At 42.8% G+C, this 15162-nt stretch overlaps 1 protein-coding gene across 10 annotated transcripts in view; it reads right to left on the reverse strand.

Annotated features, from left to right (window-relative positions):
• LOC132887850 (latent-transforming growth factor beta-binding protein 4) overlaps window positions 1-15162 on the reverse strand; it is a 295961-nt gene that overhangs the window by 219753 nt on the left and 61046 nt on the right. For all 10 annotated transcript variants that reach the window (XM_060923581.1, XM_060923582.1, XM_060923578.1 and 7 more), the window contains exon 5: window positions 5140-5208. In XM_060923581.1, coding sequence (XP_060779564.1) covers window positions 5140-5208 — 69 coding nt within the window. The remainder of the gene's footprint in view (window positions 1-5139; window positions 5209-15162) is intronic.

The raw sequence follows: 15162 nt of genomic DNA on the forward strand, positions 1-15162 counted from the left end.
AACTTTCAAGCACCACTGTACACAATCTCTTTATATCAACATTTTTGAAGGCCAACACTAGCTTACCTGCAAGTTAGCGCTGTCAGCGCAGCAGTGAAGTCACCTTCCAGCCGGTCACAGTATAACCACACTGGAAAGTTTCACTGTTTGTATCACTCCGAATGTGTTCCCCACATCAAAGGTAGAAAACATGGACAACATAACATCTATAAAAAGTGAAGCCACTGCAGTACTAGTGCCTCTGCTGGTTGGCTGCAGTACAATTTTTATTCTATTCTCACTAGAAGGGAATAGAATACATGTTTTTATTCCATGGAAAAAGTGTTCTGTATGTATAATAATTCCTGATATTTCACTCCAGTGACATCACTCCAAGTGTTTACCCACTGACTAGACGCGTGTTTTCAAAATGGTGAACCGGTACAAAATTAAAGTTATTTTGATTAAACTTGTGTATTTTTTGTAGATGTGTCCATATAATATAAAGAAAATTACATGGTCATGCAAAGATATGAAGTTTATCTTCTCATGTTGAAAACATTTTAGAAGAAGAACAACTTTATTTATCACATGTACACTTAAGCACAGTGAAATTCCTCTCTGCATTTAACCCATCTGAACCAGTGAACACACACATGCACACACACGTGAGCACTGAGCACACACACATACCCAGAGCAGTAGGCAGCCATGTTACAACACCCGGGGAGCAGCTGGGGGTTAGGTGCTCAAGGGCACTTCAGCCCAAGTCTGCCCCATGTTAACCTAACCACATGTCTTTGAACTGTGGGGGAAACCAGAGCACCCAGAGGAAACCCACACAGACACGGGGAGAACATGCAAACTCCACACAGAAAGGCTTGAACCCAGAACCTTCTTGTTTTGAGGCGACAGTGCTAACCACTGCACCACCGTGCCGCTTTGCTCACTCATGAATATATACATTCACCACTCAAAGATAAACATCATATCTTCACACAACTGTGTAATATACAGTACCAGTCAAAAGTTTGGAAACACCTTCAAATTCAATGTTTTTATTTTTATTTTTTTTCCTACATTATAAATTAATACTGAAGTCATCCAGACTATGCAGCAACATGTAAGGAATTTAACTTTAAAATGTTAATCAAACCAAAATATTTTTTAGATTTTAGATTCTTCAAAGTAGGCACCTTTTGCTTTGATTACAGCTTTGCACACTCTTGACATTCTCTCAATCAGCTTCATGAGGTAATCCCTCGAAATGGTTTTCCAACAGTCTTGCAGGAGTTCCCAGAGGTGCTGAGCACTGATTGGCTGCTTTGCCTTCACTCTGCGGTCCAACTCATCCCAAACCATCTCAATTGGGTTTAGATCAGGTGATTGTGGAGGCCACATCATCTGACAAAGCACTCCGTCACCCTCTTTCTCGGTCAAATAGCCCTTACATAGCCTAGAGGTGTGTTTTGGGTCATTGTCCTGTTGAAAGACAAATGGTGGGCCCACTAAGTGCAAACCAGATGGGATGGCATGTCGCTGCAGAATGCTGTGGTAGCCATGCTGGTTAAGTGTGCCTTCGATTTTGAATAAATCGCCAACAGTGTCACCAGCAAAGCACCCCCATACCATCACGCTTCCTCCTCCATACTTCACTGTGGGAACCACACATGTAGGAACCATCTGCTCACCTTTTCTGCGTCTTACAAAGACATGGCGATTGGAACCAAAAATCTCAAATTTGGACTCATCAGACCAAAGGACAGATTTCCACTGGTCTAATGTCCATTCCTTGTGTTCCTTGGCCCAAGCTATTCTCTTCCTCTTGTTGTTCTTCCTTAGAAGTGGCTTCTTTGCAGCAATTTGACCATAAAGTCCAGATTCTCAGTCTTCTCTGAACAGTTGATGTTGAGATGTGTGTGCTACTTGAACTCTGTGAAGCATTTAGGTGGGCTCTTATCTGGGGTGCTGTTAATTTGCGGTTTCTGAGGCTGGTAACTCTGATGAACTTATCCTGTGCAACAGAGGTAACCCTAGGTCTTCCTTTCCTGGGGCGGTCCTGATAAGAGCCAGTTTCATCATAATGTTTGATGGTCTTTGTGACTGCACCTGGGGATACATTCAAAGTTCTTGAAATTTTTTGGACTGACTGACCTTCATTTCTTAAAGTAATGATGGACTGTCATTTTTCTTTACTTAGCTGAGTAGTTTTTGGCATAATATGGATTAGAACAGTACTCAAATAGGGCCATTCACTGTATACCAACTCTACCTCTTCACAACACAAATGATGGTCTCAAACACATTAAGAGGTCAAGAAATTCAAGAAATTAACTCTTGACAATGCACAGCTGTAAACTGAAAGCCATTCCAGGTGACTACCTCGTAAAGCTGTATGAGAAAATGCCAAGATGTGCAAAGCTGTCGTCTAAGCAAAAGGTGCCTACTTTGAAGAATCTAAAATATAAAACATATTCTGGTTTGATTAACAGGTTTTTTTGTTTACCAAATAATTCCATATATATTTCTTGATAATGTCGATGACTTTAGTATTAATCTACAATTCAGAAAATTTTAAAATAATGAAAAACCACTGAATTAGAGGGTGTTTCCAAACTTTTGATTGGTACTATATATATATATATATATATATATATATATATATATATATATATTTTTTTTTTTTTTTTTTTCAAATTAAAAGTGCACCTGGTGAAATTGGCTTCCCTTCTTTTTCAACTTCATATGACGAGCTTTTTCATATTTCAAATCAGAAGGTATAAAGTATACATGAAAAAAGTATCCTTTGCCATGTCCACTGATGTGACTTTTGGCCCTTTTCCACTACCCTTTTCCAGCTCACTTCAGCTCACTTCAGCCCGACACGGCTCGCGTTTCGACTACCTCAGAGCAGCACGACTCAGCTCGCTTCAGCCCTACTCAGCACCCAAAACTCGCACGGTTTTGGAGTGGGGCTGAAGCGAGCCAAACCGAGCCGAGTGGGGCTAGGGGCATGAGGAGACACTCCCCTGTGCACTGATTGGTGAGGAGGAGTGTCCTCACATGCCCACACACGCCCCGCGAGCACGCTGGGATCTGTAAACACCGTAAAACCGGAAGAAGAAGAATTACGAATTACGAAAATTTCTGAAGCCTTATGCGCCTCGCCTCATCTATACGCTCTTGCCAGTATCTGTTGGCGTTGTCGGCGACAACAAGCCACAGCACCAAGACCAGCAACACTAACGACTCCATGTTCTCCATGTTTATTGTTTACTATCTGGGTCGTGAGACTACCGCTTAAAAGGTCACTGATGTCACTGTTTGTGCCGCCTAACGACATCACGTGACGTCCACCCACTTTCGCTAACTCCACCCAATGTGTCCACCCACTTCCAGCCAGCACGGTTCAGCACGGTTGTAGTCGAAATGCAACTCCAACAGCCCCACTCAGCTCGACTCAGCCCAACTCAGCACGGCACGGCTCAGCCCAACTCAGCCGCGTTGGTAGTGGAAAAGCGGCATAATTCTCCTGTCATAATCAGCGGGACTGTTGCTAGAACTGGAATTTTATGTGGGGAACCACCGCCTGTTTAAATTTTATATATTCCTCCGTGATGATGTCAAATACACTCTCTCATTTGGAATGCTTGCTCATTGGGCCTGCTCCCTTCTCCCCATACCAAGGTCCAGTGCATCACAGAATGTCTTCAATATGGAAATCAATCTTACATCTATCCGGAGAGCTTAAATAGTTTCAGCTGGAGATATTTCATTAAAACAGATGCATCTAAGAAGGGCATTTATCACAAGAACCAGAACTGAAAATTTGTCGACACTGATGCGATTAATGTTACCCTTGTGGAATGCTCTGGCAGCGCAGTGTGAATTAATAATGCATTCTTTGAGATACATGGTTATTCCGAGCACACTATAAACTAACTAGCACACTGTAAACTAATTAGCTAACTCCTTATCAAATCCATTTTAATGTTGTTGGTATTGTATGTGTTCACTGAACAACAAATGGCTTTTGCGCAAATTCTGATAGTTGGCTGGCTGGATATAGTTAATACTGAAATAGTATAGCTATCAATATGGCTAGGTAGCTAGCATGATTAAACTTTTCCTATGAAACTTCTTGATGTTTCAAACATTCTAATAGAAATGGCTAACAGTTTGTATTTGTGCATGTGTCCAGAAAAGTTCAAATAATTAGGCATATAACTAAATTCTCTAGTGAAGTTAGCTGGCTGACTGCAGCCAATCTCTTCAGGCCAAGGCTGTCAATCACTTCATTTCCAAGCCTTCTTAGTTTATAGTAGAATAACTCTTCAAAAACTAATTACTAGGGGAAAATTTAAAAAAAAAAAGTGCAGATATCAGCATAGGCTATTTTGTCACTGAAAAAAATAGGGATGGGTGGTGCTAAAAATTGTACTGCAGCCAACCAGAGGCACTAGTACTGTGGTGGCATCATTTTTTACAGATGCTATGTTGTCCATGTTTTCTACATTTGATGTGGGGAACACATTTGGAGTGATACAAACAGTGAAACATCCCAGTGCCGTTATACTAATTATACGTACTCTTGGAATGCTGCTGTCCAATCAAACTAGTGGACCAGAACTAACTGTTGTAAAATTGATGATGTATGCACACCTCTGACTGCATCACATTAATTGAATTTCTGTATTTTTTTCATCGAGGCTTTATACTTTGCCATTGTGCTGTCCATAGAATACAACAATCTGTGTCTTTTATGTTGCTTAGCAAACAAAGCGTATTGTTAATAGACTAGATTGCATAGTGGAAGTATTGTTTATTGCAAATGTTATTAATAATAAATTAAATTATTTATTGAATGCTGAATTTTATCATATTTATCACTGTTTTTAAAAAGAAATAAACCATTCATAAACTTGCATTACAATGATTTTATCACAATAAGTGGGTTTTAGGCACTCTGCTTCACATTGTGACTATGCACACTCTTACCTGTGATAAAATCATGCTAACCCACACCCTCTTTTGGCATTTTGCTTTATTAAATTGTGTTACAATCAGTCACTAAGTATATTATTACACACACACACACACACACATTCTGCAATAAAAGATGTTTCCTGTTATATTTATGAAAGTGATTAGTGTACATACCCACACATTGTGTACCATTAACCCTCTCAAAGCCTTTTGGACAGCTTCTCTCTCCACTTGTGCCACTTCCTGTGAGGGAAACACACATTTATTGTTATCTCGTGCTTATATATAGGCCAAGATTATTTACTCAGTTTCATTTCATCAAAGTGTCATTGTCCTACTCCTATCAGGCAATAACAGACACTATACCTGGCAAATCTCATGGTTTTATGAAAGTCACAGTTGTTTTGACCTTGTTGCAGTCTGATGGAAGTGAATGCAGATTTTTTTTTTTTAAATACTCAAAGCATACTAACAAAAAAGTGCAAAATGCTGGCATGTTGCAGAGTGTCATCACAGCAACACTGGGCTCAGTAACCTATTTACCTCCACCCAATATAACTGGCCTGTTGAGTTAAAGCTCATTTTATGCAAAGACTAAACATCTAGCAATGGATGCTACCAGAAGTAAAATGGCTTGGATATGCAACAAAAGTTTCTGCTGAATGTAGTATTCAGTTTGACTGCATAGAGAAGCCAACACTTGGGGAACACTATGCATTTTGTAAAGTGTGTAGGTGTGATGTAAAGATTGTGGTGATATTAAAATAATGATCAAAAGAGGCGCATGGGGACTGACACTCAAGGCACTGCTAAAATGTCAATTAAACAGTGACAGCCACTGTTACAAATTGTGCTCAAGAGTGCAAAGCAAGCCACATACTTGTACAACACAGGGCACAGCAATGTCAATATTGACAATAAAAGGAGAAAAAAAGGTTTTATTTTATTTTGTTTTTAATACCACATTTCACAGGATTTCCATCACCAATCTCCATATTTTCCTAATAGATAGTTTGACAGGTGAAGTCTGATAGTGTCTTTGATATTTGTTTTAAATAAACAATGAATGAAAAAAATACTGTTGATCTTAATGTCAGACTTGGCTTTAGCATCTCTATATAATGATTTTTTTTTTCTCTCCAGCCTTCAAAGCAGACAATCGATGAACACACTTCTATGCAGACATCAAAGACTTTTCATGCTGGTTTTGTAATTGAATATGCCAGAGGAGATATAAATAAGCCTTCCTCCCTGATCATTTCTCTGAGGGTTTAAGATTAATCTTCTACTCCCTCTTAGATACTGCTTTTTCAAATCATCCAGTGTACTACTGAGAATTTCAGCTCTTAAATCTTAGTCTCTGCATAAACAGTACTAAAGTTGGGGTTTTATCCATACTATGCTATGAGCTGTAACAATATGACTGTGGTATTCCTAATATTCTGTTTGGTGGCTTATAGTCAACAGCTGTTCATTTTTGTGCAAGGATATCATATATCATACATCATATGTTATAATCAGTGTTCGTATTACAGAAGATCTCGGGAGAGTTGAGCCCCTTTAGTTACATCTAAAATGAGAAAAAGGTAGGCCTACATAGTTTCTTCTATTAGGAAGAATATCATGTTTTCAAGTAGCTACACATATTAGCTGTCTGATGTAAGCAGCCTCAGACTAAAGACTCTTAGAGGACAAAGACATTGTTGTTTTTCCTCCGACATACTTGAAGAACTAAATGAAACATCTAAAAAATAGCCTTTGGAGCTTCTGGCTTATATTAGTTGACATTCATATTCACCACAATTCAAGAGCATACAGTGGTGCTTGAAAGTTTGTGAACCCTTTAGAATTTTCTATATTTCTGCATAAATATGACCTAAAACAACATCAGGTTTTCACACAAGTCCTAAAAGTAGATAAAGAGAACCAAGTTAAACAAATGAGACAAAAATATTATACTTGGTCATTTATTTTTTTGAGGAAAATGATCCAATATTACATATCTGTGAGTGGCAAAAGTATGTGAACCTTTGCTTTCGGTATCTGGTGTACCCTCTTGTGCAGCAATAACTGCAACTAAACATTTCCAGTAACTGTTGATCAGTCCTGCACAGTGGCTTGAAGGAATTTTAGCCCATTCCTCCATACAGAACAGCTTCAACTCTGGGATGTTGGTGGGTTTCCTCACATGAACTGCTTGCTTCAGGTCCTTCCACAACATTTTGATTGGATTAAGGTCAGGACTTTGACTTGGCCATTCCAAAACATTAATTTATTCTTCTTTAGCCATTCTTTGGTAGAATGACTAGTGTGCTTAGGGTCATTGTCTTACTGCGTGACCCAGCTTCTCTTGAGATGCAGTTCATAAATAGATGTCCTGACATTTTTCTTTAGAATTTGCTGGTATCATTCAGAATTCATTGTTCCATCAATGATGGCAAACTGTCTTGGCCCAGATGTAGCAAAACAGGCCCAAACCATGATACTACCACCACCATGTTTCACAGATGGGATAAGGTTCTTATGCTGGAATGCAGTGTTTTCCTTTCTTCAAACATAACGCTTCTCATTTAAACCAAAAAGTTCTGTTTTGGTCTCATCCATCCACAAAACATTTTACAAATAGCCTTCTGGCTTGTCCACATGATCTTTAGCAAACTGCAGACAAGCAGCAATGTTCTTTTTGGAGAGCAGTGGCTTTCTCCTTGCAACCCTGCCATGCACACCATTGTTGTTCCATGTTCTCCTGATGGTGGACTCATAAAAATTAACATTAGCCAATGTGAGAGAGGCCTTCAGTTACTTAGAAGTTACCCTGGGGTCCTTTGTGACCTCGCTGACTGTTACACCCCTTGCTCTTGGAGTGATCTTTGTTGGTCGATCACTCCTGGGGAGGGGAACAGTGGTCTTGAATTTCCTCCATTTGTACACAATCTGTCTGACTGTGGATTGGTGGAGTCCAAACTCTTTAGAGATGGTTTTATAACCTTTTCCAGCCTGATGAGTATCAACAACGCTTTTTCTGAGGTCCTCAGAAATCTCCTTTGTTCATGCTATGATACACTTCCATAAACATGTGTTGTGAAGATCAGACTTGATAGATCCCTGTTCTTTAAGTAAAACAGGGTGCCCACTCACACCTGATTTGTCATCCCATTGATTGAAAACACCTGACTCTAATTTCACCTTCAAATTAACTGCTAATCCTTGAGGTTCACATACTTTTGCCACTCACATATATGTAATATTGGATCATTTTCCTCAACAAATAAATGACCAAGTATAATATTGTTGTCTCATTTGTTTAACTGGGTTCTCTTTATCTGCTTTTAGGACTTGTGTGAAAATCTGATGATGTTTATGCAGAAATATAGAAAATTCTAAAGGGTTCACAAACTTTCAAGCACCACTGTATATTTTTAGGAACAGTTTATTTCATATTAATTTATTTATGGACTAGAAATGTACATGACTACAGTATATGTGAATATCAAGAAGAGTTTCTGTACAAGGTGTTGGAGATGTGTTACTGTTGGGAATAAAAAAAAAAGTCTTTCATTCAAGTTATATGCAAGGAACTCAACCAGCTCAAATATTATTTTCTCATTTCCTCCATATTCCCAGATGTGGTTGCTCATTCTGTATCTGCAATTCATTCTGTATCATAGTACATCTAAAAAAATTATAATAATCATGATTTTTTTCAAACTTTAATTCAAAAAGGTAAACTTTCCTATATTCTATAGTCATTACATTTAAAGTAAAATATTTCCTTTTTTGCTTTAATTTTTATGATAATGGTTTACGTATCATGAAAATCAGAAATCCAGTATCTCAAAATATTAGAATATTTAATTTCAAGTTTGAGTAAAACAGCATAAATACCGTGTATCTGTCTGTCTAGCTCAGTGCACACAAGCACAATCATGGGGAAGACTGCTGACTTAGCAGCTGTCCAGAAGATGATCATCGACAGTCTCCACAAGGAGGGTAAGCTACAGAAGGTCATTGCTGAAAAGCCTAGCTGGAAAAGGTGCACAAGCAACAGGGATGACCACAGCCTTGAGAGGATTGTCAAGAAAAGCTGATTCAAGAACTTGGGAGAGCTTCACAAGGAGTGGACTGAGACTGGTGTCAGTGCATCAAGAGCCACCATGCACAGACGTCTTCAGGAAAGGGGCTACAGCTGTCACATTCCTAATATCAAGCCACTCCTGAACCAGAGACGATGTCAGAAGCATCTTACCTGGGCTAAGGAGAGAAAGAACTGGACTGTTGCTCAGTGGGCCAAAGTCTTCTTTTCAGATGAAAGTAAATGTTGCATTTCATTTGGAAATCAAGGTCCTAGAGTCTGGAGGAAGAGTGGAGAGGCACAGAATCCAATGTGTTTGAAGTCCAGAGTGGAGTTTCCACAGTCTGTAATGATTTGGGGTGTCATGTCATCTGCTGGTGTTGGTCCACTGTGTTTTGTCAAGTCCAAAGTCAACATAGCCATCTACCAGGAGATTTTAGAGCACTTCATATCTTCATCAGCTGACAAGCTTTGTGGGGATGCCGATTTCCTTTTCCAGCAGGATTTGGCACCTGCCCACAATGCCAAAACTACTACCAAATAGTTTGCTGACCATTATATTACTGTGCTTGATTGGCCAGCCAACTCACCTGACCTGAACCCCACAGCAAATCTCTGGAGTATTGTCAAGAGGAAGATGAAACACCCGACCCAAAAATACAGATGAACTGAAAACCACCATGTTAGGTTTTCTTCACCTCTGGCCCTCACCACCTCGAGATCAGTCCCCCCGTGTCACCCAGACGTCTGGGGGTGAGTCACGAAAGAAAGACAGGAACCCCATGAGTTCGCAATCTTTATTCACAAGTCCCCCATGAGACAAGAATACAGGGGATTTTATACCGGTATGTGTGTTATCTGTGTGGATGAAATGACATCACTGTTTGATATCTGTCTATGTGTGTGTGTGTGTGTGTCTATGCTATGTGTGTGCGTCGTAGAATGTCAGACTGTGGTGTGATGGTATGATGACGTAGGTCAGTAAACCTTGGACTGAGCAAAACACATCTTAATTCCATCAATATGTATGTGTGTGAGTGAAACCTTGGATCAATCATGAGCAAAATGTCCTGTATACATTTCATATCAGCGGATGTTCTTAACGACAATTTTTAAACAAAGACATGTTTAGTCTAGCAAAGAAGTGTCTTCTCCCCTGGACGAAGGTCACACAGTAACTTGGTCAAGTTACACAGGAATAGTTTAGAATCACTGTTATAGTATATGTAATAGTTTAAAATAATAAAGGATTTTAAAAAGCTCTAAAATATTAAAATCATCAAGTCTTAACACTAAAACTATAAAACTAACTTAAGTGATCACTTAATGCAGCTTTAAATCTACATTAAATCTAACATTCAATCATTTCAATTTCAAATTCAACACTGGTTAAATCTAACACACCATCAAAGCAACCTGGGCTTCAGTAATACCTCAGGAGTGCCACAGACTGATTGCCTCCATACCACACAGCACTGATGCAATAATTTGTGGTAAAGGAGCCCCAACCAAGTATTGAGTGTATAAATGAACATACTTTTCAGAAAGTGGACATTTCTATATTGTAAATCCTTTTCACGATATTATTTTTTTTTTGAGATGCACTAGTAGTGCTGCTGGAACACTGTAGTTTCCTTGACAACATCCATAAAGTATCCTTCCATCCATTCATGAATCAATTACTGTACATTTTGTACACATGATCTATTTAATGTAATATTTTTGTGAACTATGCACTTACAATTATTATTTCATATATACCGAATTGTACAACTGTGTCTCAGATGTGGTTTAGACTGCAGTGTGTATTATAAATCATAATGAAGTTGCACTGAACCTCAAAGCAGAACATCATGCTCAGAATTAAAAACTGTGCAAAATACTCTTCCAGGTTTTCATATTCCCATTGGGTCTGTGCCTTAGTCAGATGTCCATTGAATCAGACTTCATAACACATGATGCTCCTCCTTAATCATGCAGGCCCAGCCTGAACATTGTGCAAAAGAGAATTATGCAACTATATGTTTCACATTATCAATGATGACAGAATGCTTCTGTAGTTGTTCCGATTAAACAGTGTTGTATTTCAGGTTCAAAGTCCTTCCTGTTAGGGTGGGTTGAGGTATCGTAAAGTTAGGATCCACAAGCAGAACACAGACAGTAATCCAATAAATAATATGATTTAATTCAGGGAAGAAAGAGCATGGCAAAAACGTAAACAAACAGGACAAAAAATGAATGGCAAAAATAGTCCAGACAAAATAAGACAAACAACTTGACAAAAACATGAGACAGGCAAAGACAAAAACGCTGGTGCAAAAAAACATGAACAAGAAAAGACCCTTAGTGCAATAAACCATGAATCTGAAATAACCCTTAGTGCAAAAACACACCATGAACTAGAAGAATGCTTGTGCAAAAACCATGAACAAGAAAAAGTCACTAGAGAGAATAACCATGAACAGTAAGAGAGGCACAGAAACGGCTAAAGAAGCAAACGAGACTGTGGCAGCGGGGGCGTGGTCAAGTGTCGGTCTGTGAACGGAGGGTGGAGTCAGGGAAGGTAAGTGGCAGAATCACCTGATGGGAATTAACCTGTGTTTGTGTGTCTTCCCCAGTGACCGTGCCCTATAAGAGGAAAGGAAGAGCAGAGGAAGGAAGCTCTCCCCAACCTGGACACTTGTGTGTGTGTGTGTGTGTGTGTGTGTGTGCGAGCGAAATAAGACACTGAAAAGTGCAATAAAAGTTTTGTGAGAACTTAGTTCTGGCCTGTCGTGCTTCTGTGCTCCACCCACCTTCAACTATTCCCACAGTGGTGCTGAAACCCGGGACAGAGTACAGAAGAGAACAGCCTCATGGAGTCCTCCTTCAAGGACCTGGTCCATGCCCTCACCACGGCCCAACAGAGCCAGCACCACGTGCTGGTCACCCTCCGGAAGGAGCAAGAACAACGGTTCGAAGCCCTGGTGCTGGAGCAGCAGGAAGATCACCAGGCGTTCCGGCATCTGCTCGCGTTGGCGGGGTCCACCATCACCACCGCCGCGGACCCTCCCCACCTCACCCTAACGAAGGTGGGTCCGCATGTTGACCCCGAAGCCTTCCTCGCTCTTTTTGAGCAGGCAGCAGAGGCATGGGGTTGGCCGGTGGAACAACGCGCGGTGCGCCTCCTCCCCCTGCTAATGGGCTTAGCGCAGCTGGCCGCGCTACAGCTCCCCACCAACAGCCGGCTGGTCTACACTGACCTCCGCAGGGCTGTCCTCCAATGTGTGGGGCGCACCCCAGAGCAGCAATGGCAGTGCTTCCGCGCGCTGCGCCTGGAGGAGGTCGGCTGGCCGTTCACGTTTGGCCAGCAATTCTGGGACACCTGCTGGCAGTGGCTGAGGGCCGACAACCGCGATGCCGAGGGAATCATTGACCTGGTGGCGCTGGAATAATTCATTGGTCGACTTCCGGAAGGAACAGCGGAGTGGGTCCAGTGCCATCGCCCGGCGTTGCTGGATCAGGCCATCATGCTGGCGGAGGACCATATGGCAGCTGTTCCGATGGCAGAACAGTGTGTCTCCTCATCTCCCCTCTTTTCTCTCTCTCTCCCCATTCCCCCACCGCGGAGGCGGGGGCCGGCTCCACCCCAGCCGGCCCGCCGCACCCGTGGTGCCCTACCTTTTCCTACTTCCGTGTCTGTGTCTTCCCCCCTCAGGTGAGTGAGCTCCGGAACACCAGTGCAGAGGGAGAGCCTGAGCCGGTATGTTGGCACTGCAGGGAGCCGGGGCACCTCCAGCATCAAAGCTCGGCGATGGAGGTGTGCACGGTGGTCCGGATCCCCAACGTGCCAGGGACCGCCCTCGATTGGGCCGGAGTGAATCGCATACCGGTGAGTATCCAAGGGGATATGTATCAGGCTTTGGTGGACTCTGGCTGTAATCAGACCTCAATCCACCAAAGCCTGGTGCAAGACAAGGCATTGGGGAGAGCACAATTGGTGAAGGTGTTGTGTGTGCATGGGGATGTTTACAACTACCCTTTAGTATCGGTTCACATTCTATTTTGAGGGGAGAAATTTAGAGTAAAGGTGGCGGTTAATCCTCGCCTTACCCACTCAATAATTTTGGGGACTGATTGGCCAGGATTTAGGGAATTAATGGCACATTTAGTGAAGAGTGGGGCCTGCCATAATTTAGCGGGGGGAGGTCCCGGTGTGGCATTGGTGGGAGCAGCTGTCACAGAGCCATCTACATCATCACTGCGTCAGAGTGAGGAGCAGCAGGCTCCTCCTCCCTCTCTCGGGGAATCCCTCGCAGATTTCCCATTGGAGCAGTCACGAGACGAAACTCTGTGGCATGCGTTTGACCAAGTGACAGTAATCGATGGTCAAACACTCCAGCCAAACGCCACCCCGTCCTTCCCCTATTTCTCCATTATTAAGGATGGGTTATTCTGAGTGACACAGGACACTCAGACTAAAGAACCGATAACACAGCTTTTAATCCCGAAGAGCTGCCGGGAATTTATATTCCAGGTGGCTCACTTTAATCCCATGGCTGGACACTTGGGGCAGGATAAGACACTAGCCTAAATAATGGCCTGGTTCTATTGGCCAGGGATTCGCGGCGATGTCCGTAGGTGGTGTGCGGCATGCCGCGAATGCCAGTTAGTAAATCATGGTGGCCATTCCAAAAGCGCCTTTGCGCCCTCTGCCATTCATTGAGACCCCGTTCGAAAGAATTGGGATGGATTTCGTTGGACCATTATATTGGTCAACACGAGGATATTGCTTTATTTTAATTCTAGTGGACTATGCAACGCAATATCCGGAAGCAGTGCCTCTTCGCAATATCTCAGCACACAGTATTGTGGAAGCATTCTTCCACGTCATCTCCTGAGTCGGAATCCCCAAAAAACTAGAGACCAGAGGTTTAAGCTGTGACACGTGGAATGTGGGGTGGATGCATCGCATGGTGAGTGGTAGTGCCAGTCTGACAGAACATGGGTTGATTACCTTTTTGATGAGGAAGGGTCCTAGGTATCTTGTGGGAGACGGTTCTGAGTGGCAGATGGCGTGTGGAGAGCATGACTCGTTGCCCCACCTGGTAAGTGGGTGCCTTAGAGCGGCGTTTGTAGGCCTGCGTATTGGATGCTAGGGCGGAGCAAATGAGTTTTCTCTGGGCCAATGCCCACGTCCTCCTGCAGTACTATATGAAGATCTGGGCAGAGGGTATGGCGACCTCCTCCTCTTGGTTGGGGAAGAGTGGTGGTTGGTAACCTAGGGAGCACTGGAAGGGTGAGAGACCTGTGGCAGATGAAGGAAGACTGTTATGAGCATACTTGATCCAGGGTAGGTACTTACTCCAAGAACTGGCATCCCTGGATGCCATGCACCTGAGTGCAACCTCCAAAGCCTGGTTCGCCTGTTCTGCCTGGCTGTTGGTCTGTGGGTGGAAGCCTGAGGAGAGACTACAGGTGGCCCCGATGAGTTTGCAGAAAGCCCTCCAGAATTGCACAGTGAACTGAGGACCCCGGTCAGAAATTATGTCAGTGGGCAGTCCATGTAGACAGAAAATGTGCTGGATGAGTAGTTTAGCAGTTTCTTTAGCTGAGGGGAGCTTGGGCAGAGGGATGAAATTAACGATCTTGGAGAAATAGTCATTGATAGTGAGAATGCATGTGTTGCCACCTGAGTTGTGGAGTCCTGTGACAAAGTCCAGGGCGATGTGAGACCAAGGTCGATGTGGAGTCAGGAGGGGTCTTAGCAAGCCGGCAGGGGGTCGATTGGCTGTCTTGTTCTGGGAGCATGTGTCGTAGGCTGCCACAAACTCCTGGACATCCTCCTTGATGGATGGCCACCAAAAGCACTGCTGGATGAGTGCCAGGGTTTGGGCAGCTCCTGGATGACAGGCCAGCTTGGAGCCATGACCCCACTGCAGCACCTGGGTTTGCACTGGACCGGGAACAAACAGATAGTTAGGAGGAATGTTGTTGGGGTTACCTTCACAGGGGTCCTGCTCCAGGGCCTTCTGCAAGAGTGTCTCAACCTCTAGAATGGTGGCTCCCACCAGGCAGCGTGGGGGAAGGATGGCCTCGGGTGGCTTGGACTCCTCTGGGTGGGAGGAGAACATCCTGGACAGGGC

The sequence above is a fragment of the Neoarius graeffei genome, chromosome 6, assembly GCF_027579695.1.
Source record: "Neoarius graeffei isolate fNeoGra1 chromosome 6, fNeoGra1.pri, whole genome shotgun sequence".
Lineage (NCBI taxonomy): Eukaryota > Metazoa > Chordata > Actinopteri > Siluriformes > Ariidae > Neoarius > Neoarius graeffei.